The sequence below is a fragment of the Morone saxatilis genome, unplaced genomic scaffold (genome assembly GCF_004916995.1).
Source record: "Morone saxatilis isolate NCDOM2014 unplaced genomic scaffold, NCSU_SB_2.0 Contig1, whole genome shotgun sequence".
Taxonomy (NCBI): domain Eukaryota; kingdom Metazoa; phylum Chordata; class Actinopteri; family Moronidae; genus Morone; species Morone saxatilis.
In genome coordinates, this window is record NW_023339651.1 from 3,927,159 (window position 1) to 3,954,623 (window position 27,465).

The 27,465-nt window shown below is 40.6% G+C and overlaps 1 protein-coding gene across 1 annotated transcript in view; it reads right to left on the reverse strand.

The window, feature by feature from the left end:
* LOC118326109 (ankyrin-3-like) overlaps positions 1–27,465 on the reverse strand; it is a gene marked incomplete in the record, with an annotated part of 136,512 nt that overhangs the window by 13,407 nt on the left and 95,640 nt on the right. The window contains 13 exon segments of the mRNA XM_035659026.1: positions 1,761–8,069; positions 9,314–9,395; positions 10,032–10,058; positions 10,562–10,684; positions 11,856–11,981; positions 12,767–12,995; positions 13,111–13,207; positions 13,892–14,099; positions 14,208–14,419; positions 15,319–15,473; positions 20,858–21,082; positions 23,771–23,877; positions 26,322–26,424. Of these exon segments, the coding sequence (XP_035514919.1) occupies positions 1,761–8,069; positions 9,314–9,395; positions 10,032–10,058; positions 10,562–10,684; positions 11,856–11,981; positions 12,767–12,995; positions 13,111–13,207; positions 13,892–14,099; positions 14,208–14,419; positions 15,319–15,473; positions 20,858–21,082; positions 23,771–23,877; positions 26,322–26,424 (8,003 nt within the window).

Consider the following 27,465-nt stretch of genomic DNA (forward strand, 5'->3'; position numbering starts at 1 on the left):
CACTTTTTGAGTATTCTTGACTCAGCTATCAATTCTCCATGCCTTAGCCTTTACCTCTTTGTCTAAATTAGACAGCACAGGACACAGATAACAAGAATGACAGGAAGAAGAAGTGACAGCTACACTTACGTCACATCACAAAGCACCCACAACAGCTACATGCATCTCTTATAGAAAGATAAAGTATAACAAGTGTTTAGAAAGAGTTTACAAACTAGTCTCGTTCTCCGTGACAGGAGCCGTGATTGGTTGATCAACCTGACTCCCTTCCTCCTTCTCCTTCTGCTTTTGCTCCTTCCCTCCAAGTGTCCGCCTACTCTTCCTTCTGCTCCTCCTCTCACTGTTGGTCTGTTCAACCTCAGCTCTCACATCTCTAGCAGATGGTGTTGATGTGGTGGTGCTGGTGGAGGTGGAGGTAGAGGTGCGTGAAGTGCAGGAACTTCTAGAAGCTCTAGATGGTTCTGACAAGGAAGTGTTCCTGGTAGTGCTGAGGCTGCAGCTCTCTTCGTCCTCAGTGGGCAATGTTTTCCCCTCTAACTTTGTTTCAACCTCCTTTGGAAGGGTTTGGTCCAAAAGATTGGCTCCCTGGCTATTGACAGACCTTGATTTAAAGTTTTTTGAGACCACTGCACTGCTTTTTCTTCCTGTCTCACGTGTGCTACTTTTACCTAGGGTTTTCATGATACTGTATCTGTGTTCAGTACTGGATCTGGATTTAGTTAGTTGTTTATTACCCCTGGCAGTTTGAATGCTTCTGTCACTAACCACAGATTTGGTTCTAACCTGCTTCTGATCCTGGGAACAAGAGGAGTATTTCATGGCTTTCATTACCGGGATTTTAGATTTAGGAAACAAATTTTCAAAAGGGTCTAATCTTTCCCTGACATTATGCTTGGCATGTTTCTTGACAAGGAATTTATCGACTTTTTTTTGTGCCTTGTCTTTCACTACTGATCGACTCTGACTGCATAGTGTGCGGCTGCGCTCTCTCACTGGTAACCTGGACTTGCATATCTTGCCTTTGATGTCTTTGGCTCCTGTGTTTGTTATTGCTACATTAGTAAAAGCCCTGACCTCCCTGCTGTTCTCCTCTAGCTGGCTGAAGGATGCTTCTATCCTGCTGACCTCCTGCAGAGTAGGTTCAGAACAGGACAACAAGTTGAACACAATACTGCCAGCCTGAAGGAGGTCTGTATGGCTATAATTGGAGTCAGGGATGTTGCTACTGGTATTGCTGCTCCAAGTTTGAGAAGTGCTTATCTGTTGTGAAGGTGCCAAAGAAGAATCTGTGCTTTGGTAATAAGTGCTTTGTTTGGATGTACCTGAATTAATTCTGTAATTTGAAAAATAATCTGTCATGCCTGATGTATCAAAATTAGAATAATCTGTATAGTTTGAGGTTACAGAATAAGAACTATCTACAGTTGTTCCTGAGGTTATGTTATTAGAAACATCAAATATGCCTGGTATTCTACATTCAGAACTGCTATTTGAAGCATTGGAGGTTTTGTCAGATGACAACTTGAATCCTGTTTTAAAAGTGGAGAATTTAGGCTCAGTGTTGGAAGAGTCTCTGCATGTGGTGTAACTGCCAGTCGCAGTCGATATTTCTAGCTGGACAGTAGTAGTTTGAATGGGGACTTGAGGGAGTGTTAAAGTATCTGTGGGATCCTGAGTAATAAACTGATCCCTGTGTTGTGAGGAGGAATCTACCTCTGGGTCCCTGACCCTGTACCTGCCCGCCGAGTAGTAATGCTCACCAATCTGAAAAAACTGGAGCCTCTCCTCCACCATGTCCCTCTTGCTCATGTCAATCGCACCACTGCGTGTCATCTCAAACATCTTCCCTTCATGGAAGGGGAATGGGTTTGGCTCGCTCGTTGGCGTGCTATCGTCCGTTGGTGTTCGGGCTGGGGTAGTGTCTGGTGTTGTGGCCTGAGACTGGTCTTCCGCTGCCAGTCCAAAAGGTTTAGGCTCACCATTGCTTCCCCGTGTCCCTCCCATGTCAACGACTTCTTCTTCGCCACCTTTACTGGGCCAGGGGTCAAAGTCCAGCCCTTTAGTGGCAACAGTCTTAAAAGGAGAGTTAAACTCCTCTTCTAATTTGTAACTAAAGTAAGTGTCTGAAAATCCCTCTTTATCTGGCTGTTTTTGTTCTTGACTTTTAACCCCATCCATACTAACGCCATCAGGTTTTTCACCGTTTGAGGGGGTATCTTTTTTGAAAGTGTCCTTTTGACATTCCTCTGGGGTTTTCTCCTCTTCAATTACTTCCAGTTTAGTTGGGGGAAAAGAGCGATCAGTGGACCTAAATGTGTCTGTTGCCCAAACGTCTCTCCGACTGTCTGGAAGACCAAACAGCCGTAAATCTGCCTGCTCGCACAGGCCATCATCCTCATCCTGAAGTTCATATCCATCTAATGAGTCTATCTCTGTTGCATCTGTGTCATGAGAAAATTCAGCCGTTGTGGCTATTGAGCAGTCTGTTATTGACTGGTCATTTCCATTTTGTTCATATTCATACTCCTCTCCTTTGCCATTAGAACCTTTAGAACCATTGGAACCATTGGAGCCATTGGTCCCATTGGTCCCATCAGGAGGTTCTTTGTTGTTTCCATTTTTGTCATGTTTTTTAGATTTAGATGCCTTTTCCTTCTCCTTCTTCTTCTTCTTCTCCTCATCTTCTTCCTCTGGAACTTTGAAAGTGAATTTCTTACATGGAATTGGTTGGAAGATTGATTCATCATCTTCTGCCTCTTCATCATTTGACTGACTGTCATCGGCCCCAGGGAGAACTGGAGTAGGGGGTTGGATACGTATAATTGGCTCGGTCAGCAGATGCTTGTCATGTTCTTCCTGTAAGTTCACCTCCATCATTTCTGTTTCAGTTTCTGAAGAGGCACAGGAACCTTTCCTATCTGGGTCTGACGTTTCTGATGAGTCCAGAGGAGGAGGGGGAGGAAACTCAATATATGCAATACCTTTGTCTTTTGAGACTTCTTGCTGCTCCTGCCCTGTCATTTCATCATGCCTGACATTGACTGTGGTTTCTTGGTGGTTGAAATTATTACTCAGTTCCTGCTGGTTATCATTCATTTTTGTTTCTTCCTTATTAGCATTAGCTAGGTCTGCTTGGGTGGCATGAAGACTAGTTTTGCTTTCTGGTAGGGCCTCCCTAAAAGAGAAAACAACTTTGCCTTGGTCATCTTCCTCTGATTCTTCAGATACCTCCATGATGGGGCTGGGTTTCCCTGGCATGAATCCCATAAAGCAATCAGGGGTCCTGGACGTAAGGTCATAGCTGACCTCCTCAGAGCTGGGGGTCTCTGGTGTAAGGGGGCTTTTCCCTGAGCTATCTATGAAAGAGACCTGTTCTAGTGTGTCATCATCAGGGCTTATGGGGCTGACTGCTGAATTTGATTTCTGTTTGACTGTGTACAGAGTCCCTTTGGCCTCTCTCTCTGCTTGCCTTCCCACCTGGACACTGACATAAACAGGTAATGTTTTGATGCCCTTGAAATTCTCTTTGGTTGTTATTGCAGCCGGAGGGGTTATTACTTTCTCCAGTGTTTCTCTATGGCTGGGAAGATTATTGGAATTGGAATCTTTGGGTGCATTATCTAGAATTTCAAATGTCAGATTTTCATCTGTTTTCACTGGGGTTGTCTCAAGACTGGTCTGTATTTTGCTCTTAGATAATGTAGGTATCTGTGAAGGTTTAGTTATTGTCTGTTTCTTTGTTAGGTCATCATCTAAAGTAGAAGCTAATCTTACAGGTATTTGGGATTCTGTCTTTTTTCTGAGGTTTTTGTTTAGTGGTTCTTCTTTGTCTTTTCTTGATACCTCCGCTATTACATCTCTGGAAGCAGATTCACTTTTTGTGACTTGTTGATACTTTTTAGCATCAATATCTTTCTCTAGTTGCCTAGTAGTATCATGAACAACAGGTTTCTGGACTTTTTGACCTTTATTGCTTTCTTTAATTTCCTGAGTAACACTGGAATGGATATCTCTCCCTTTAGTAGTTGCTTTGTGAGTCTCAGTTTCACTAATTTTATGTTTTTGCAAAGAGGCCTCTGGGATGTTTTTGTTTGGCAACTTTTCTCCTGTATGTTTTGGGGCTTTAGATGTTGATATCAAAGCCGGTTTACTGCTGTCCATGGCAGCACATATATCCTTCTCAACATCCTTTTTCTGGCTTCCTTCTTCTGATGTTTCAGATACTTTTGATGTTTTTCCTCCTGCGAAAAACTGATAAACAGGAAGTTTGCTCTCCTGTAATTTCTTTATTGAGGGTTTTGGCTGCACTGGAGGAGGAATTTTGGTTGGAGTAGACTGACTCTGTTTCTGAGCCTCAGATTCAAACTTCATCCTTACAGCACTGACTTTGGATGTTGATTTTACATGAGTGGGAGAAGAGGGTTCAGACTCACTAGTTTGTTGTTTAATTGTATCCTCACTTTTATGAGAGAGCATGCTTTTCTGGGGACTGCTTGGTAAGCTAGAGCTTTTCTTTTCAGTTGTAGTGGTACTGCCAAATATTTTACCAGCAGAAGGTTCCCTGAGTTTGCTTTTACTGAAGACCTCTTCTCCTGCATTAGGTTTCTGCTGTGTTTTCTCAGGGCTACTGCAAGCTGAGCTAGGCCAGGACCTGGGTTCTTTTGGCTCTCGTCTCACAGGCTTTTTCTCAGGGGACTGCAGCTCATCATTGAGCTTCTCTGTTTTGTCACGGAAGAACTGTGATACCTCACTGAGTTTTTCTTCAGCTTCCTTTACAGTTTGGTCCACCCTATCCTCATAAAGGAGCTTATCCCTGCTCCTGTCATGTTTATCCTCTGTAAATCTCATCCAAACTGCATGTTTGGGACTGCCTTGTTCTGTGGAGTAATGAAGCACTGTCACTTTATCAAACTGAGATGGTTCATCCCTGTGCAAGAATTTACCAGATTTAGAGGACCCATCTTTAGATGACTTAGAAACAAACTCTCTTTTGGGGCTACCATGCTGCTGACTTGTGCTCTCAGTGCCACGGCTACCACTCTCCTCAGAAACTAGGTGACGGTCAGTCACTACTGCTGAATCCTCTGTATCAGAGTGAGATGATGACGCATCAAGCTTCTCTGAGAGGAGCATTTTCTCTGCAAACCTATATGACTCGCCTCTGATTTCTGATAGTTCATCATCACAGTATTCTATGGAGTGCTGGCTTAATAATTTTAGGGCTTTATATGAATCATCTGCTATTAGCTGGGCAGAACTTGGGCGACTGTCCTCCTCCTGTGACACTGGGGTGTTAACACGAGATGTTTCTAGGAAGGAGGGCAGGGATTCTTCGGCAGTAAGCTCCTCTTCTTCCTGTTGGGCCTCATCGTAATCAGTAAGTTCCTTGATTCCATGGTCTCCTTTGTAGACATAAAGTTCAGGGTGTTTCTTGGTTTCCCTGATAATAACTTCAGTTGGCTCTGCTGTGCTGTGGCCCTTTTCAATATGAACCTCGATTATTCTTTCGACTTTCGGTTTGGATTTAGTGTCTCTGTCAAGAAATCTAGGAGTCAGCTCATCGCCTTTGACAGAATCCTGGCTAGCTTTGTGTTCAAAAAGGCCTGCAAGTTCTTTAGATGGGTCCCTCCCTGACTGGAAAGCTTTCATAATATCTCTAACTGACATACCTTCCTCTATCATCTCAGCGCCATCAGTCAGTTGGGGCTTGTGATAGACCATTCTAGTAGTGGTCGTAATATGAGTTTCCTCTTTAAGACACACACTTTTGTTCATCATTGAGTCCTCTTCTGGCATTTTCATCTGTAAGGCTTTGATGGAGCTTGTTGAAGCTGCATCTGGCTCCATAGAAGGAATAGCAGATGCAGCCTCCTCCATGAGCAAAGGCTCACAAGGATCATCAGGCTGTTCATAGCTCCTAATGTGGACCACTTCAGTCCTGGTCTCAGTTACGCAGGGTGGGATGGGTGAATCTGTGAATAAAGGCTTAGGTCCTGTACTCTCTGCACTCTGAGGAGCAGAAGGTGTCTTTTCACTCCTGGTCTCAAACCCACTGTCAGACAAGGGACTCTTATCCTGCTCATGAGACAGGTCCTCTGGTGATTCCAAAATAGTGTCCGCCCCCTGATATGATTCAGCAAGTTTGCTTAGGTCCTTCTCTGATGGAGACCTGAGCATGCCTGAGACTGGGGGAGGCATTTTAAGTTTGTGCTCTTGTATTGACATAGATGGTTTGAGAACACGTTTCTGTTTTTCTTCCCCTTCTCTTTTTGCCTCCTCCTCGTACCTAGATTTTAACTCTGCCATTTTGGAGAGTGAGCTAGCGCCAATGTCATTGGTTAAAAAGTCTACTACTTTAGCCAACTCTAAGTCTTTGCTTGACAGGGACTGGTGCTTGAGCAGGAGTGTTTTTTCATCGAAAGGAGGGTAATAGTCTGAGAGCACACTTCTTTGTGCCTCCTCAATCTCATCCTTAGAAAATTCCTCCCACTCATCCTCTGAGGCTCTCTCCTTACCTGCAATAGTCTTACCTTCACTAATTATATCTTTCTGTAGTATCTCACTGACTTTCACTAAATCTTCTTTCACTTTCTCCACTAGAGTAAATGGCTCCTCATCCTCTAACTTGGTCTCTTTAGGAGTGCCAGTATGTGATGTTTGGACAGTTTTAGCTGCTGTCTGTGTGTCTGTCTGAAGGATAGCTGTCATTCTCATCAGATCCTCTTTCATGTCTGCTACATCTTTTAGTATCTCCTGATTGGAAGTTGCAGTTGGGTGGATGATGGGCGGTGTGATAAATGGAGGGGATTTCAGTTGGGAATTTATTTTTGATGTGGTAACACAGGAAGACAAAGAAGATGAGGACAGGGCGCGAGGTGAATCAGGCAGTGCCATTTTGAGAGACCCTGGCCCTGGTTTGACAGGGGTGTCTGGAATGACGTTGACTAAGGAGTACACAGGTACAGTCACCGTATTGGATGAAACTGCCGGGCTGGAGGAGGCAACTACAGATCTCAGAGAACCATAAGCAGAGCTTGCTGTTGTTGTTCTATGTGAGGAGGACAGTGACCTAAGAGTGCCATAGCCTGACACAGAATAAGAGTCTATAGCTTCATTTATGGCTGCACTGACACTGGAGGTTGCTGCCTGGGTGGTGGCCTGGATCCTCTCCTGAAGGCTGCTACTTCTCTCTGAGAGATGGCGAGAAGAAGGGGAGGATGGTGTGGAGGAGGATGGATATTTAACAGGTGAGACAGATCCATTCATCATGGACAGTTCTGAGGAAGCAATTGTTGTCTGCCCAGTTGAGGAGAGAGATGAGAGGGATGTCCTCCCTCCTCTGGATGAGAGCGTTGAATCTACAGAGGTTTTCAAAGAGGACAGGCTGGAGATGCTTTTAACAGAAGAGAGGTTAGGTGCCCCTGCATCTGTCATAACTGTGGACCCAAGGGTAGTTTTAAAAGGCAGGTTAGAATTGTACATGTTATAAGATGTCTTTGGCGATGCTGGAGCAGTAACATGAGCTGATGACCTTTCTGGTATGGAACCATTGGGTATTGAGTGAAGTGGGGAAGTCCTTGATGTGTATGCTGAAGCAAGACTTTTGATAGATGCTGGATCTGTGGCAGGTTTACATGGACTTCCAGAGGACACAAGGCTGGCAGACCCCTGGACAGGGTACTGACCCAGCTGGACAACAGTTTTGATGGGTGAAGGCATAGTCCTGTAAGACCTGATGGGGGATGAGGACGCTATGTCGCTAACTGATTTAACTGGGGATGACAGGGTAGGTACTGGTGGTGGAGCTCCGAGGGTGACTTTGATAGTTGCAGGGCATGCAGGTGACGGGGAGGAAAGGGGCCAGGTAGTTTTCAATGGAGAAGCAGCTGGTGAGCCTGCCGGTGAATCGGTAGAGGTGAGGGAACACCCCACTCCGACGGGCCTTGTTTGGCCAGGGACGGTAATAGGAGCAGTCGGCCATGATGGGTAAGGTCTGGTTGGAAAGACAGGTTTGTGAGGGTAACCAGTAGGCAGTGTTCTTGATGTTGTGCTTCGCTCAACTGCTGTTTCTTCAGATGAATTTGTAGAAATAATGATAAAGAAGGAATGGAAAAAATAATCAAAAGAATGTGGAATAGTAAAAGAAAATTATGTTGGAGGAGGAAAAGGAAGAAAAAATGTGAAAGAAGAAGAGATCAGAGGAGGAAGAGTTGGTCAGTGACGCAGTCCTAGTATCAAGGAGGGAAAAACAGCAGTTTTATGAAGTGCTGAGATAAGATATTTGATTATTGATCGAAGATGGAGTCATGAAAAGAAACAGTTGTGATCCTGATTTAGGATTGGGAGATGACTCAAACAACAGCAACAACAACAAAATGAATAAACTGAACAAAGCACATACAGCAGCAAAGTAAAAATCCAAAGACGATGGAGTAGACTAACAACTGACAACAGAAAAATGGCAAGACAAATGCACCAGGATTAACACAAAAACAACTTCTCTCTTTTGACTTCAGATGTTCTAAAATCACATATTGATTCTGGCTCTAATTTCAATCCGCTTTTTAAAGTGCCTTTTATCTGTTTGGTCCAAAAATTACGTAATGACAGATTCCACAAAGACAATTTAGACATTATGATACAATACAGCCAAAGGCTGCAGAAGTTTCCATTTTCCGTTTATTATATAACAAAATATGACAAAATGTGTTTTCCAAGACTTAAGTTTTGGGCCATTTTGCCATGCAAGATCGATAAGAACTGGTGACAAGCACAGAGTGTGAAAAACTGAAAACAAACACCTGAAAGAAAGCCAAACTCAAGACCTCCTAACATGCATTTTTGTCCCACAAAAAGCTGTTACACCATCACAAAGCCAAAAAGAGCTTTAAACTCAGAGGGGACAAATGGACAATAAATAAAATTTTACTTTGACCTTCCCAAATGCCTGTAACATTGTGTTGGTAAGCCAAAGAAAAATTTTGATGCATTTGGACTTCTCAAACTCAGCAGTGGAAATCAACCAAACAAACCCAGAAGAAGTACAACTAACAACGTGGGCAAGCACAGCACAAAAACTTAAAAACCACTCATTGACCCATGCAATATGTACCATGTTGTAAACAAGCATGTGAACAGTGCATGTTATGTGGGATGAGAAATATGCATTTATTACATTAAGTAAGTCACATCTATCTACATATTGATCACGCATTTTACAGGTTAATTAAAATTGTTAATAAACTAACTTATCCACGAAAATTGGCATTTTTATATTCATCAAAGGGTTTGTTAGTGAAAATGTCAAACTCACTCAGTGCAGGCTCGGCCAGATAGCTGTAGCGCTTACGTAAGGCTAGGGATGCAAAGGTATGACGTCGATCTGGCTTTTCAGTCTGCAACAATAGCAAACAACACATCAGTTCTAGGCCACCCTACATTGTATAGTGCTGCCAAATGAGCAACATTTGGACCTCGTAATTTCAAATTAAAGCAAACCCAATAGTCTGCGTTAGTAGTAGCCCATATTGAACAGTTGCATACAGCAGCAAATTCTCCTTTAAGAGAATTTACTGCACTTCAATTTTATATTTTTGTAAGTACTGATACCAATACTTACAATAATTGTTACTATGCCAAGCTAGTCAAATTAGCTTGAGTTAGTCAGGATAAGGCTACAAACTCTAAATTATAAGTACTAAAAAGTGCAAATAATCAGTTTTGAGGAAATGTTACTAATGGTGAAAAGTTAACTTAAGGACAATGTCAGTACATCTAAACTCCAAAGTCACTTGTATCACATTATGTAGAGCGGAAAGGATAAGGATTGGACATAAAACAAAGAGTTGTTTCATATCTACAATATATCATGCAAAACTGAGCAGCTAAAGGTTGCTTTGGACAAGGAAAGCTCGTATTGTCCTTGTAGAAGCGGAAAGAATAAGGCTATGATGAACAGAGCAGGGCCACTAAGCAGGGCCGCTATAGATCTAGCGCAGAGGACAGCACATGGTGGGGAGGGTGTGGTTTACCTCATCCTCGGCATCTGACTCCATTTCCTGGTTCCCAAGATGCATTGCAGAAACAGGGGGAGTAACATAATGGAAAGCAGGGGGAAAAGAAACATCAGGGTGTGAAAAAGGAGTGATTGACAGAAGCTCAAACTCAGAAGAGAAGCCACTTAAGCAAACAAAAAAAAACACAAAACAAACACAAAAAAAAGTATAAAGCGCCAACACTCAGCAAATGAACTCAAGCCACAAAAAGCCAGCCTGATAATCAAAAGAAGCCTTTTGTACGAAATGCCCTCAGCCAAAAGCATGTCATCCAAATCAAAAGGTAGGTAGGAACAAAATGAAACAGCCAATGGCGAGAATCCACTGCAAAGAATACCGATATATGTAAAAGAGAAGCTTTAAACAGATAAAAGACACAGTGGCGGCAGTTTGGCCAAAGTCTTTCTCTGTCTTTCATCTATCAGTGTTATTGGGGCCGAAACTACCCTAGCCATGTTATGGTTATGGAGGTGACAACAGAGAATGGTGAGTTCACAATACCTTACCTTTTTCACTGCAGGAAGTGTGATGTTCAGGTTGCACACAGCTGTTTGTGGGAGGCCTTTTGCGGTCTTACACTCTTTAAGGAACGTAAGACGACCGCAGGGCTCCTGGCTGGGATCTCTCACCTAGAGAGAGAACATTGCTTCTTTATGTACCTTGTTCCTTGATAAGGCTGTAGTCAATAGTGATGAACCTCAATTTGAATACTACTTTATCCACGTGTATCTGCAAATGTGTATGTATGTATTTGTGGAGAGTATATTACATAACGATTCTGTGTTTTATTTTATTAGGTAGTATAGCACAGCAGGTAACAGAAGAAAAGAAGCCCTTGTTAGTGGCCAAGAGGTGACTTGGCTTTGACATGGATGTGGGTAATATCAAAAATATATTTTTAAGGTCTATTGACAAAAATCTTATATTATGCATACTTATGTTTTTATTAGTGTTTAACCACCTGAAAATAAGAACTATTGTGTTTTTTTTTACTTTGGAATGAGCTGATTTTATTTACCATGGAGTTCGCCATGTTGAACCACCATGTTTCTACAGTAGCCCAAAACAGACAAACAAAACACTGGCTCTATATGAGGCCGTTAGCGTTTCACAGCCACCATAGTTTCTCCTTTATGCTTGAAAGGGGAGGGTGAAGCGGGGGAGTTGCAATCTGCAACTAACTACACCGTTAGATACCGATTAGTTAAATCCTACACACCTTTAAGCCTTAAATTGATTTTATTGTTTTTCTAATAAGGAAATGTTTAGTGATGAATAATGGAACAGACCTATTGTACATACTTTTATACACATGTAACCCTGCTACTGTAGTTCAAATTAGCTGTATTGTGATAAAGTGGTGTGCCTGATCCACTTCACATGCAGTAAGGATAGTTTTCATAGTAACAGAGCACCAAATGATGCAAGAGAATTGATTATGGAGAACGTGACGTTAGTGGGTCGATCAATGACGTGAGGTTATTTAGGAGAGGCAAAGGGAACTAGGTTATTCCCTGTGGACTTGTATTGAAAGCTAGTGTGGGGAGTAGGGCAACAAAGGGAAATAGAGCTAAAACAATCCTGGCTTAGGACAGTATGTTAACAGAAGTGTACTTTCTGCTGCTTTTCTCTAGCATTGTGTCTTGTACCCTTTTGTACTTGGTTATGACAACCTTGGTGTATTTTAAGTAACTTTCACAGAGTTTTTTTGCCATGTTGATTTATAGATCTTCCAACTCCCCATTCCAGCCTGAAAAGAAGGCTTTGTAGGCACTAGTGATGACAGAGTGCATGCAGTACCTTGACACAGAACGGCAAACGGTTCTCCTTGAAGGCGTAGAAGTTAAGAACTAACTGCTGACCCGCTTTAGACAAGGGAGCCAAGTTTCCATAGCAATCCACATAGATCGGCCTGCCCTCCAGAACCTGAGAAAGCACATCATAGAGGTGAGAATGGCCATGTGCAACAAAAACCGGCATCACTCGTGAAAGAATAACCATTTATGATAAGGTCTGGAGGAAGCCAACAGCAGGAATACAGATCCGGTTCCAACCCAGCTTATAACAAACAAACTGGCACGAGCACAAGCACTTACAAATCTTTCGCTTTCCTGGATCTTTTTTCAGCACCTTTCCCTATATGATAATTCTAGAGTTGCAGGAGTCTGACTATACTGCAGTTCTGACCTTGATCCGGCTGCCTTTAGAGTAATGTTACTGACTTATGATCTAATCTTAATGTACTGCTGCAACTATTTTGAAGGCAGTTGAATAACCTAAACCAGGTAAACACTTTAACATGCATGTTTTTAATCTAAACATATTCACAAGTGACACCTTTACTGTGTAAATAAACTGAACTGAATAAATTAAAAAACTTACCATAAAGGGGTTTGACGAAAGATAGCTTTACATTCACTGTTTTATCTAACAATCAAATTAAATTCTACTTAATTTACTTATTACAATCCATGGAACTTTGTGCAAATGTACTTTTCACATGTATAATAATGCTTTTTTTATATAATAGTTTAACACGGAGGATGGAAAGCAAGATAATGTATAAATAAATATAAATGTATGTATAAAAATTAAACTTCTGTAATAACCTATTAATGTCCTATTAATGTGATTACAAATTCATTCAAAATCTCTGAACGTCGCCTTTTGAAAGAACCAGAATAGATAATAACCAACCGATAATTATGTACCTCTATGTCTTTGCTCCTGGCCACCTCCTCGAAGTTCTCCTGCTGCTCCAGGGTCTTATCCACCTTGTCGTCCGTCATGCAGAAGCACCTCAGTCTGGACTCTACCGGATCGTTCATCTTAGCAAACACCACAAACTTGGCCATGTAGGGCACACAGATCAGCTCCCTGTACAGCTGCGTGGCCAGGCCCACTGTCTCCGGAATCTGATGGCAGTCTGCTAACCAGAACCTGCAAAAGTAACATATAAAGTGATGAACATTTCAGACACAGAGAGAAAAAAACTACAAGCTCAGTCACAAACACTTGCTTCTTCCCAAAGTATAGTGTTTGTATTGTGTCTCACCTGGCAGAAACATTGGTGGTGAAGGAGACGCAGTCATTGACGAAGGTGAGAGGAGTTGTGCCAGTGATGTCTTCCCACTGTGCTGGGGATGTACCGCCTGGTAGGAAACATACCAAATACAAATATCTTGAACATTATGTACGGGGAACATGAAGGGACATTATAAAAGATACACTTGACAGAAGTCATCTTCATATTCCCTTCTGATACAATATTTTCAGGAATAAAAAGAAATGCTGTAATATTTGCTCTTTCTTGACTCAAATTATTATTATTTTGATGTTATACAATTTGAAAAGTAAAAGGTCCCCTACAGACATGTTTTATAGAAATACTAGAATAGAATTTAAATAAGAATTTGTGTCAGATATGGGTTTTATTCTCCCAAAAAAGTTTTTATTACTGAGTTGTAAATGATTAAAGTTACATCTACTCTCTGAAATGACTGATTGCTTCCTGTATTGACACCACACAACTGTTAAAATATGGAATAGCACCCCGAAGCAGCTCAACTAAGCTGAGCAAATCATTTTACAAAATAGTTTGCATACATTATGTATTCTCTAGCCCATAACCATCACAAATACATGTCGAACCCCAGCTCTTTAATTTAACCTGAACCTTAATCCATCTTAACCTTTAAACCATATCTTAACCCCTTAAACATTCCTTTGAAAGAAGTAAAGACAAGCCAAAATATCCCCCCTTTTTAAAAACTGTCCTCACTCTCAAGTTCTCAAACTGGTCCTCACAAAAAGTACAACCACACACACAATTATACCTGTAATGCTACAGAGAAGGCGGAGACATGGAGTACAGTCTCCTTTGTAGCCGTTGGTAAGCCCCTCCCCTGAGAGGGGCGGGACTGGGATTGTCATAGTGATGGGCTTGTGGAACTTCCTTCTTCTGGGCTCCACGGTAACGATGGGGCTGAAGGTTGCTCGGTTACCAAGGATTTTCTTCACAGTGTCGTCAGGTACTGGCTGGGCCTGGGAGAGAGGAGCCAATGATCAATGAGTGATGAGTGTTTTATTTGTGTGTATTGTTTATGGCATCCAGTAAGGGGGACAGATAAATAACAACAACAGACATCTCACCTGCAGTCCAACTTTGATCTTCTTGGTTAAAGCCCCCTCAGGGAAGGAAGCTTGAACCAATGGGACGCTGCGGCTGCACAGAGTCCCGCCTTCTGGTCCCATCTGATTGGTCTCCTGCCTGATTCGAGACACTACAGCAAAGTACTGTGGGAAGTCCTTGGTGATGATGCGGCAGATTCTCTTCTTCTCCAGCTCCTCGGGACTGTCCAGTTCTATGTCATCAATGACATAAATAACATTAACATAACTTATTTATTTTCCAAACTATGAGTTCAATCTCTCTCTAGTATGACTCTAATACAGGATTTTACTTGCTTTAATTACCTAAAACCTACTCCAAGGAGTTTTTAACTGGTAATTTTGACTGATTCCTCTATATGACGTACATAGACAAACAAGACCATAAGTGGGAAGATTGGCTATTTCTATATAGTTATTCTTAATTCCCCTTGAAATCAATGAAACGAGGCAGTGGAAACACTACTGCTTTTCTCCACAGGGGCCGCCAGGATCAACAAAACATTAAGCTCCTTGTTGCTGCTTTCACGAACTTGTCCAGTAATTACATAACTTGCGTTCTTTAAAAAACACACATGATTCACACACAATCATTTTATGTGCTCTACAAAATAATTTGTGTTATTACACATTCTGATTATGACCTAATGGTCCTAAACCCAAGAAAAAGGGAGAATAAATGCTAAACACTAATGGTCAATGGGTTACATTACATAATGTATTAAAACTACTTATGTTTTTAGAAGTTATTGTGATGCTACAGTTAGGACTCAAGATTCTGACCTGGGTCAGATCTGGTAGGTGGCTCCTCCGCTTACCACATCTGACCAAGGTACACTTAGAAAAAAAAGGGCTGAAAGCAGTACGATACACTGTAACTATGTCTAATTTCTCTACAAACAAAATCTTGGATCAGAATTATTCATAAAATGCTGTAACTGTAACCCCAATGCTCTACACATTGGGGTTTTAAAAACACTTACAGTCATGTATCATTTTAAATCCCAGGTCCATAAATGTTTAAAGTTGCCGGGGTGCTACTATATGACAAAGATTTGACTAAATAATAAAAAAGTAAAAACGTGTGCTTTACCTTCATCCATCCCACCGAGGAGCTGATTCAGGTCCTCGTTTTTATAGTCGTACATATGCTCTTTCCAGGATTCTCCGTTCTCGCTGCGCAGGAGGATCAGCTCTCTCTCCTGGCCCCGCATCGAGCCAAAATGAGGGATCTCCACTATCACAGGCCTAGTAAGGTACATGTCATGGAAATATGGTTTAATTACTCATATTTTAAAATGACGAGTAGCAATTAAACCAAAACGTAACGCTACCGTTTGTCTTTAAAGTAAACCTGGACTAGGCAAGAGAAGAGACGGTTGAGTTCATTCTGATTACAATGATAGCTGTAATTTAATGGTAATTTAATGTAAAATTAAATCTGAAATACAAATGATGGATGACATATCATAGATCTTCTCTTTAAGCATACACAGGGGATAATAAAAGTGGAATTTATTCATTAGGAACATGGTTGGACACTGGTCTCAAAACCATACTGTACAGGTATGAATGAACTGATGACAGTGTAGCGGTGGCCGTGCTGCAGTTTGATGAGACATTCAGAGTGCATGTCATAGCGTGGCATGACTTGACAGGACACGTGAAATGGAATAAGGAAGTGGGAGGAAGAAAGCTGCACAGCCCTTATTCAAAAAAAGGCATGATAGCAACACAAGAGAGAAGGATGAACATACTCTACCCTGAGGACTGTTTTTTTCCAGAGTCACTCAGAATAGAATAGGACAGACTAAAACAACCACTGTGGAGGTATCAGAGGAACTATATTCGTTGATCATCACCTTGGATAATCCTCAAAAAATCAGTCACAAATGATTATTTTTCTTAAGTGCACTATTTTCTTACTACTAAAGTACTATTTTCAGACAAAGTTATAAATCCAAGTTGTAGGCAGAAGCAGACAAGCCGCCATTACTGTAGTGGCACTTAAAGGATAGAGGATTTCACTTTTTAAGTGCTTGAAGTAGAACCGTAAATGCTGGAAAAATGTGTCCTTTAGTGCCATTAAAATTAACTTCACAATTCACAAAACTTAAACTTTTCAACAAACATTAGTCAAGTTTTACATATTTTATAATATCCTTTATCTTATTTATATAGAAAAACAAAACTTTTCAGAGAACTTGAAATTAAGAAATTAAGATAAAATAAAGGTCAAAAGCTTCTGCACCATTACTTTAATTATACTTTCGTAAATTTCTATTAAACCCTCATGTTTTGATCGAATTCTGCCAAACAAATGGCCGAGCAAGAACCGCTGAAGACCAAGGGACTGATTGTGAACCTAACCCTAACCCAAATATCTCTTGCTAGCTTGCTACTCTCTCACGTTTCCAGACCAAAATGATGCATTTACAATTTTTATTATATATCATTCTTCTGATTACAGAGTTTGGCAATTTTATTCTATAAGTGAGTAAACTTACAACCCCTGACTAACTGAAATATTTTATGAATATTTCATATTATATTCAATAAAATAACAGTACAGAACAACAGATAAATTGTATAATGAACCCAAATAGTGAATGCAATAACTGCAGGAAGCTTGTGTAAAATGAGTAATTTGGATGAATTTTCTAGCAGATTATTTCCTGTGAATATTGATCAGAGATGAGTTTACCTGATATTTTTAATTACATTTAATAATTAATAAAATTGTCAGTCTGTATTAAATTACTTAATAGGCTTCTCTTTGGACAGTTCAGTGTTTTCATCTCATTGATCTATTGGTTGTTTTAACTGCAAACATTTCGAATGCAGAACAAGGCTGTTATATAATGCAATAATTTAGCCTGTCTTCAGATGTTCAAAGTTTATATCTTCATCAACATCTAAACATTAAAAAATGAATTTAGTTAATGGAACAAAATGCTGAGATATAGGGTTGGATGACGCTCTATGCACCAATCAAGAATCAGAATCTGATGAAAGATGTTGTGTTGCCATGGAGACGCCACTGTTGATTGAATGACAGCAACTTTGTTTGTTGCCTATTCAATCATATAGTTTTATTTAAACACTTAAAATCATAATCAAGACTGTAATGTAAAATAAAGTCTCATACATACTGAGGCTGTTTACTGCTTGTCAATAATCATAATGAATCAACCCTTATGAGTTGTAGCCCTGAAGTTTCACAGGACTGAAGATTTAACATGTTTCATGGTATAAACATGTTTTCACACCGCTCTAAGGTAATGTATTATGGATCAGTACAACTCAGTCAAACCCCTGTACCAATGGCTGTGGAAATTAATTACACAAAAATACTGTGGGATGACATAAAACTGATCTTAAAGGTGAAGTAAAGTAACAGCGGTCATGAGAAGCAGGATGATGCTTGGCTTGAGGAGGAAAAGGCTCATGCCCAACAAGCGCAGTCCAGTCCAAACAGCCAATCAAAACCTTTACTTTCAGTGACATCAGAAGCCCACTGAAAGCTTCTGAAATAAAAAAAACACAATGGTCTCTAAATGAAAGTGGCTGGAAAGTAAGTGTAATGGATTTAAAGCTGTAGTGTGTAGTTTTAGGAAGAATTTTAAAATCTCAAATATAAAAAGGATATTCTGTCTCTCCCTGGAGTGTTATTACTAAACATAATCCACTTTGCTGTGGACCCATCATCCAACTAACTTTAAATACAGGTAAGTAACTTGTCATCCTCCCTTCAGTGTGTGTAGTTCACTACGTCATTGATTTCTTCCCAAAACTACATGGCAACCATATAATAGTAATGTTGTATCCTGTAACAAACCAAAGTTAACAGAGATGGGTAAAATAATCATATCCATCAGCATGAATCAGCCCCGGTCATGTCTTTTCCTTGGGGGAGGTACAGGAGGGAGAGAGGAGCAGGGGAGGAGATGCTATGTTTGGTTCCTACCCAACAAATCTAGTTCCTCTGGGTCCCAGCTGTAGCACTGGACTAACCAGGCTCTCGCCTTCATTAAGGGCTGGCAGCTTTCTGGGAAGATGTAGTTTACTGTGTCCGCAAGATAATGAAACACACACGCACCCACATACACACACAAAACACACACTCGCAAAGTCAGTAACAGCACACACTACTGAGTTCTAGCTTTGTATCAGTAAAACGATTCCTATTATCCTTCTGTTCAGTACTCTGGAGTGCACTTAGTGACAACAGTAATGGAAACCAGTCACACACATTAGCACAGTTACTGGTTGGTGTACACCATTGACAGTATATTTAATGGACAGAGCTTCCAGGTCTGTGAAGTGAAGCCATCACTAAGTGTATTAAACCTGCATTCTGTGTAATGGCCAGCAGGGGGCAGCTCCATTGGCTGCAATAAAAACCGATAACCATGGTCCTTGACGTGGAGAAATGAGAACTTCTCACTTGATTTATGAAGGCTCAAGTAAACAGTTTTCACAAATGAGTTTTATGGTCTCCAATCACCAGTTTCACCTAGTGTCTTAACATAAAACAGGATGATGTTCATAATTATACATTAAGCATGGTATACTGTGTGACTACCCTTGTGATGACAGGTCATACTCAAGTGAGTCTGTCAGCTCAACGCACCAAACTCAGGATCAAACTGTCAAACTGCAGTGTTGATGCAAATATGAATGCCCTGGCTGTCTGACAAACTGTCAATGGCAACGACCCATATACGCGCAAACTCCTTCAGCGGGCTTCAACACACCGACCGAGGTACCATCAGAGATTCTTCTTCAATAATACTCAATTATATTCAATATGAACTAATGCATGAATTAGACCTGTAGCGTTTCAATACAATTATTATAATATATTTAGAAGAGTTAAATTTAACATCCACGATGCAAATCTTGTCCTTTCTGGAGCCTCTTAGTGGTTTCATCTTGGCTGCGGTGATGTAACAGGTGGCCCCAGCTGACATCCACTCTCCGATGGGTGTGGTCCCAGAGATGAACTTGTAGTTCCAGCCTGGTGTGTAAGCTCTGCCTTAAGTCATTTATCCAAGCAGAATACCCGAACAATTGCTCCCGCAAATGCGAGCATGTGCTTTCTATTTCTGAGAAACAAACAAGTCATTTTAACGACGAGCCACATTGGGTGACTAGAGTATTTCCTGGTATTTTTCTACAACATCTGTGGTTGCCAAAAATCTTTTTTTTTTGTTTTGACATAGTGCTATTGCTATAACCAATACCTTAAGTAGCTTCTTTATTCTGACAGCGCAAAATTGTCATACGTTTACTAATTGTGTTTTAGGAGTGATTTTTGCAGAACCTCTTTCTGTTTTCAGTAGGTTTTGATCAAGTTTGTCGTTTAGTAACAAAGAATATATCTTACCATAGAGCCTCTCTTCTTGGCTTTCTACTCCGTTTTGCAAGGCTCTGTCCCAACTGCATCGCACATGGTGTTCAGGGTGGTACAACTCACTTTTTGTCCAATGCATATCTGGTAGTTTACTGGTCTATTGTGCAATAAATATAGCTAAAGATTCCAGCCTCACACCCAATTTTTTAATCCAGGCTTTTGGGCGTTTATGTTCCTCTTAACATAAATATCAGGTTTAGCTATTTGCAGCGCATGGGCCAACTGCAGAAACTGTCCCATTAATAACATAATTATAGTAGTACTAAATAATTAGTAATGTAATATAAAATTAATTGAAAAATCAACACAAAGAATCCAAGATTTCAACGCCCTTATTATTCAGACATGCATTTTGTCCTGGTTTGTATTTTACACTGTAATTGGATACATTACACGGCAATAGTGTGTAGGATTTAGTGAAATCAAGCTCCGAAATTCTTAGGATAAACTAGCAGTGGGCTGCGAAAAAGAGATGAAAGGGCCCTGATAATATGAGCGCTAGTGTTTACTTTGGGCTACTGTTAAGTAGAACATTGGGCCCGCAAAAAAAAAAAAAAAAAAAAAAACCTTCAACATGGCGGACTGTGTAAAAGACGGAACCGCTCACGGTGTCTGTAGAAGAAGGAACTGCTCACTCAATGTAGATAAAAATCTCCAATTCTAAGGTAACAAAACACAATGATTCTTATTTTGCAGGTGCTTATAGCACTAATGAAAAACATACCTATAAATATCATATTCCATTTCCACCAATAGATCCTCCTAAATGGGAAAGTCTTGCCATTCCGTTGAGCCAAATCTATCATTTCTGTCATTTTTTCGGACACACTTCCTGACATTTACTAGGAATGAATATTAAACTGAAACAAGACCACATATTTACTTTGCATTTCTTTTTTCCACATTCTACACTTTTACACAGTTTACATCGGTTAGTGATGTTGTCTTTCCTCTGCCAAAGGCAAACACAGCTGTCCTTGATACTTGAGGGTGAGCACGCTGCCACAATTACACTTGAACTGCAAATTAAACAGCAGGTATTACACCTCAACATGCATATACACACATTCACACTTTCAAATAGAAACGCAGATGGTTGGAAATGGCGATGGTAAGAAGCAGGAGGAAGGAGATGTCAAGTCACCGAACAAAAGCGAAGAAAAGTAAGCAGTTAAGCAACAATTTTGGTGAGGTTTTGAAAATAATTTTATCTTACCCGAGGAACTGAGCTCCTGCTGGACCGACCTCAACCAGTCGGCTGGCCAGGCCTTCTCCTTCCACCATTGGAGGAGGCGATGCCAGTTTGTGTCTCTTGGCCAGTCGACAGGTGATCCTGGTGGGAGCAGTGCACTTTCTGGGCGGGATGATGATGCGCATGCCGTTGTGACGACTTCCTCTCATGGAGCCGCCCCTGGCGTCCACCATGAAGCTGACCAGGAACCTGATGGAGAGCGCAAAGAGGAGGAAGGAGAGGAAGAGACAGAGAGTGATAGGAGACAGAGAGACAGTGAAGCAGAGAGTGCAGAGACAGGGGAGTAAACAGTGTGAGCAAAGTGAAAGAAAGAGTAGCATTTGGGGAGAAAAAGAGATAACCAGAGAGGGAGAGGAAAGGATACAGAAAAGGATTGGAATAAAAAGTAAAATACACATCAATGTAACAACAATATTGATGGAGAGAAGAGCTTTAGTTGAGGTGAGGTCCCTTCCCATGCCGTGATCTTCAAAACACACACAAAGTAAGTGTGAGCAAAAGAGGAGATAGATTAAGAAAAAAGAAAGTGTGAAGAGTTTTCTGTGTTGGCAATGGTTGCACTTTGAAAAGTGATGGTTACAATTAGAAAACACCAACTTCATCAAGTAGATGTCATAATTTTGCTACATGCATTTTCAGAAAATGAATCTATTCTCTGATACTTCAGTAAAGATGTATTGATTGTTGCCACACACAACCGAGCAAAATCTTTTTTGTGGATGAATTAGCCACAATGCCAACACAGGAGCCTCCAGTGTAACCTGTGTATTATTTATATTGGAAGATATTGTAGTTCTGTGTGTCATTTTGACTTAAAAAAGGAAATCACACACACAGAAATCCACACACACACACACACACTGATCCACACCATGCAATTTGGTGAACAAAATGTTAGTGTTAGTTTGTATGTAGCTGTTGAACAATGGTGTGAATATAAATTAGAAAAGTATGATTAACTAACACAAATATTATCTGTGGTTGCAATATATTTATCTTGAATAGAGCTGTATTAACTGATTAATGACTGTTTAACCTGTGTCTATTGTAACTGATCTGTCCATTGACTGTCTGAACTTGCAGTTGGAAAATGTAAAAGCACTCAGATCCAGCTGTAACTAAAGATCAAGTCCATATCAGTGTCTACAAAGTCACATTCTGCGAGGTTTTGCAACACAAACACATTCAGATCAGTTACAGACTCACAAAGATTTTTCCTCCAAACAAAAGGAATAAATACAAAGCCAAAAATCCAAACCACTTTATGTCTGTAATAACACAGTTCACAGGAGAGCAAACACAGATGTTATGAGTGAACAGAGAGGAGAGGGTGTGGGATGTCACCAGAAACAGGAAGTAACAGAAACAAGGTAGTGGTGGTGATAAAGAGGGCAACCAATCACAGTCAATCACCTGCTGTCGTACTGCGGGAGCGGAGAGGAAAAACTGCAGGAATGGAGGACAAAGCAACGCAGGAGTGATAGGTCAACAACAGAGCTGTGTCATTGGAAACACCACTGAGAAGAAGATTACCAAGGAGTCCTTTAAAGGAGCAGTTCCACATTTTTGGGAAATTTGCTTTCTGGTTGAAAGTTAGATGAGGAGATGGATACCAAACTTTCTGTTTAATATAAGGCTACAGCCAGCAGCTGGTTAGCTAAGCGTCGCAGGAAGACTGAAATTGTTGTGTTTATTGTATGGATTTAACAAGAGAGATAAGGAATGTAACAATATAGGTGACATATTCAAATCGGTGAGATAAAAAATGAGTTGTACTCCTCTTTTTGAACAGCAACATATCTACTTTTGACTTTGATTGTTCTGCATCGCTCACATTAGTGGCTGTATCAAGTCACAGGCACAGTTTCACTTTTTCAAAGAAAATATACCCTACCTCAGAAATAAAAAACTATTAAATAATTTGATGAAGAAAATATATTTTGTTATCCATTTAAAACTTTTGTTAAATAAATCAAAGAAAATCAAATCATGACCGCAGTATTGTGAATTGTATTGAGTCATGAGTTTACATTGTTAGATCCCTAAAAGAGATATATTGTGTTAGCTTTAGAGGTATTAGTAAGAGGATTGTCCATTGGACGAGGGAGGCAAGCTGTTTCCAGTCTTTGTGCTAAGCTAAGCTAACTAGCTACAGGCTGCTGCTTCATGTTTTCTTCATTTTATTTCTAGAACAGATATTAGAGTGGTATCAATCTTCTCATCTAACTTTCTGCCAGTAAGCAAATTTGCGTATTTCCCCCAATGTCAAATTTTAAATTACAAATCCTTCATTTCCGCACTCAGCGGGGAATCTGCTGCTCCAAGATCAACGATTTAACTGACCTTCAGCATCAGGTGAGCACTAGTCGAATTATTCTGTATTTGGTTATACAGAGAGAGAAACTACAGCCAACAGTCATCTCTCTGACACTGTAGCTTTAAGCAGATTCTGGTATGTTTTTACAGGTTTGATACCATGCTATTACACAGCAATTACGGAAATGAGGAAGGTGTAACTATTTAAAACTTGGAAAGAACAGACAATCAGAGAGGGTGAAGAGAAACCGCTGCGGGTAGGAGCCGTTTTCTTGAGGGGAAAGAAAATGAGAAAGAGAGAACTGGCAAGGAAGACAGACAGAAAATACATACAGTAACAGGTAGGCGGAAACAAAGACAAGCACTTGTCTTGTGTCCGTATCGCCTCATACCTCAAATTTGTCTAAACGCCAAAACACTGTGATCACATTAGCTTAGTTCTGCCTCTCCCTCCTCCCTCACTGTAAGGTGAGACAGCATGGTTGATATTTCCCCTGATCCTTGTCTCCTTCCCTCCCTCTGCTCCTGTCTTTATCCGTTCATCCTTTCAAATGTGCTTACCCGGAGTGTATTGGTGAGGAGACTAGGTTGACATTATCCAGTGCGTCTGCAGTCCAGCTGTACCTCCTCAGAGAGTCGTTGTCAAAGTCCTTAGCCACCGCCAGATGCTGTGGAGGAGACAGCAAAGGTCAGTGCAGTGCACGAGTGTGTGCGTGAGAGGAATCTTGCATGTGCACAAGAAGAAATACATGATAATGTGTGCTTGTTATCTGAATGAGCGTACAGTCGGTGAAGAAACCAGATCACAATACACAGATTTTGTCATGAAGGCGTGCATTTAAATAACCAAGAAAAACTGAAAAAAATGAAGTGTATGCTAGAAATCTTAGCTCCAACAAGAAAATCTTCCAATAAAAAGTTTCCTGATGGCAGACATTTACACATCATCTAAAATGAGGACACTAAGGTACAGAACAGCAGTGAACAGCTACGATATAACAAGATGATAAGCCAACTTTATTTCCAGTTACACCTCATCTAAAGGAGGGCATCACTGCTAGTACATCTTGCAGGATTTATGGCTGAGTCATAAAATTATTTCTACACATGGCAGATGTCATTAAGAAAAAACAAATGTGGATATATATAGAACTCTAGTAGGACACCAGAATTTAAAAACATCCTCTATACATACATATAGTGGAAAGAAAGGAAAACATAAACAGAATAACAGACTTTTAACTGTATCAACCAATGGTAAAAAAGACGCCCCAAAAAGATCTGCCAGCACTGTGCACAGTGAATAGATGCAATCACTGTATAATACAGATGCCATATTTCTATTCCAGAGAGGCTCTGATGCGTTAATAGAGACACTTTTGCTGACATGAATTCAAAATTGAAACCAACGCTTACAATTGTTTAAAAAGGCTTTATAACACTTTATAGGTTAATATTAAAGTTAGGAATCATTTTAAAGACTCAGCTTAGTGAGTAAATATTGACATTGTAAAATACTGAAATGATAATGTGGAATAAATTATCATTCCTAATCAATCCCACAATAAGAACAGAATCCAGTATTGGTATGTGGTGGTAGCGTATAGCCTCTGATTATTATCACCAACAGTCAGTCGACTTTATAACAATGAATAGAAAAATGAATATATACATGCTCTGATGGTAACATAACCAAATTGAAAACATAAAACAAATGATGATAAAGTCTGAATGGCATATTCTCACGTGCACAGACAGAAGGAGCGCATGATGACTTGAACATATACCTTATTATGTTGCTCTACAATGAAAGACCTTTCCTTACAGAGCATCTGGAGTAGCGTGAGAGGAGACAGGCTGTTATTTGGCAGCTGTTACATTCACAAATCATATAATCATGTTACTCTAAAGTCCTCTTCAAAATACTGCATTGTGTGTCTCATTGTACTGTAGCACCGTCTGTACATTTGAAGGCAAAAATAGCAGCATACAAGAGCATGTCCAGACTCCTTCTAACAAAGATTCCTGTTTGGAGCAATAATTTGACCAACAAAGGTCTCTGTTTCGTTGCTTTCAAATTGAAAATATCTCAATATATTAATTTCCCAGAGGCTTTTATTGTCAAGCTTAAAGAGGAACTTTACAATGGGCCTCATGCAAGAACCACTCGTAGGAACATATTGGTTCTGAAGTGGTTTGTACGACTGAATTTCATATGAAAGCTCTTCTTCTTGATTTCAGCAACAGCTCTCAGGTGACACGGCGTTAACAGCACTCATTATTTTTTCCCACTCGTGGGCTTTAGCAGGTCCTTTACTTCCACTGCTGGCACTGGTAAAAATTTAAGGTGATTTGCACAGAAAGTTAGGAGCGCTTGCTGAATCTGACGTGGCACACTCGTACAAGCCCACCATACAGAAAAAAAAAAGAGAGAGTTAAGATAAGAATACGAAAATGTTCTTGCATGAGGCCCATTGTTAGTACAATACCCCCTCAGGAGAAGCTGTCTACTGTCCCTGAAGGGCTACCTGGATTTGGGCTTGGAGACTACAATGATGACTGCTAAGAAGATGAAAACATTTTTATCATGATGCCTTTAAACACATCACATACGTCTCACCTCACCATGTCTAGCAAAAATAATCTTCGTTATGTCATTTAACATAACTCTGATACAGTTTTTCACTACCAAGTCCACAGATGGAAGACCTGGTGGAGACTCGTGCTGTCTTCTGGCTTGTGGAATATATTCCCTTTTTACCTTAAGTGCCATTTTGCTACATATGCAAAGCAAGTGGGCCATCACAGTAATCCTTCTTAGATCGTAGCACTAGCCACTAATCTCATTTCCTCTTTCAGTAAAATGTAACGGGATTGGCCGTCTTTATGTAAACTCCAACTCAGGTGTAAGAGGATTGGTGAATCGCCTGGCTTTTGGCACAGCACCAAGACGGCTTGGCACATTTGGAGGCAGAACTGAGTCTCTCCTGAAGTTAATGACCTGCAGATTACTGACTGAGAGAGAAGTAGAGACAGAAGACAGCAAGAGACACAGAGAGACAAAAAGAGACGTGCACGTTTAATCACCCATACATCCAGTCAGTGTACGTACCATCTCCTTACTGGGTGCCAGCATCTCCTCTATCATCATGCTGTCCCGTGTGAACGAGCTCCGGTTCAGCGTGTTGGACCTATCAGAACTGAAGGAACGCAGGCTTGGTGTGGTTGCCGTAGAAGTCACGGATTACCAAGACAACAGTCACAATGATGGAGAGGGGAGGTGAGGAGGAGGAGGAGGAGGAGGAGTCAGGAGGGGGGTGGGTGTAAGGGGGGGTATGAAAGTGAACAGAAAAAACAAACATAAACACATTAAATGCATGCAGCTTCCAGGAACCTGACTGTATGCCACCAACAACAACCACAAGGCAAGAAAGGACGCTCTTGAAGAGGGAATTCAAGACAAACCCCAGAGCTAGAAAAAAATAATTGTTGCGCAAAGGTTATTGATTTGTCCGAGGCAACAAAACAAACATCTTCAGAAACTAAACTTTGTAGAAATGCAGATGCAAATGCAGCTGTCAGTGCTGGCTGATTTTCCAAATAATCCCTCTTGGATGGTGTATATGCAGTTAAAAAAAACATGGGTTTGTTACAATGATCACCATACTGTGTATACCTGTCTATAGCAAGTGGGCTATTCACACCAATGTGGCACACAATTCAAAAGCCCCACAAGCCTGAGTGAAGCAGAGTAGCTTATGAAAGTTAAGCAGATTATTGTATGATAGACAATGGACACAATACTGGGAAAGGAAGCTGGTATTGGCCGTCACGATGAAAGATTTGCAGCTAATTAGCTGCTGCAATTTTGTTTCATACTCATCTTTTGACAGTACATCAATGTTAAACTGTAGATTGTTCAAAAGATGAAGTTTCTGTCTCATATGTCAGTGAGTGTATACTGCGATGTTGTTTGTGATGGGGCCTTCAGAGAGACTTTTATGAGGCAAATAAAGAGCATTCCTGAGCAATGACATATGATGACTGTTTGCCTGCACGACTCAACCGCAATTACAACACTGCTATCTGTTCCACACAAGTAAACCAACGTGAATCAATTAGCCTGTGCTCCGAGGAACATGGCAATAACACAGCTCTCATTCAGAGTAGACAAACCTATTGAAGCCAAGAGAGGCTGAGGTTGCAGTATATATATATATATATATATATATATATATATATAATTTTTACTCAAA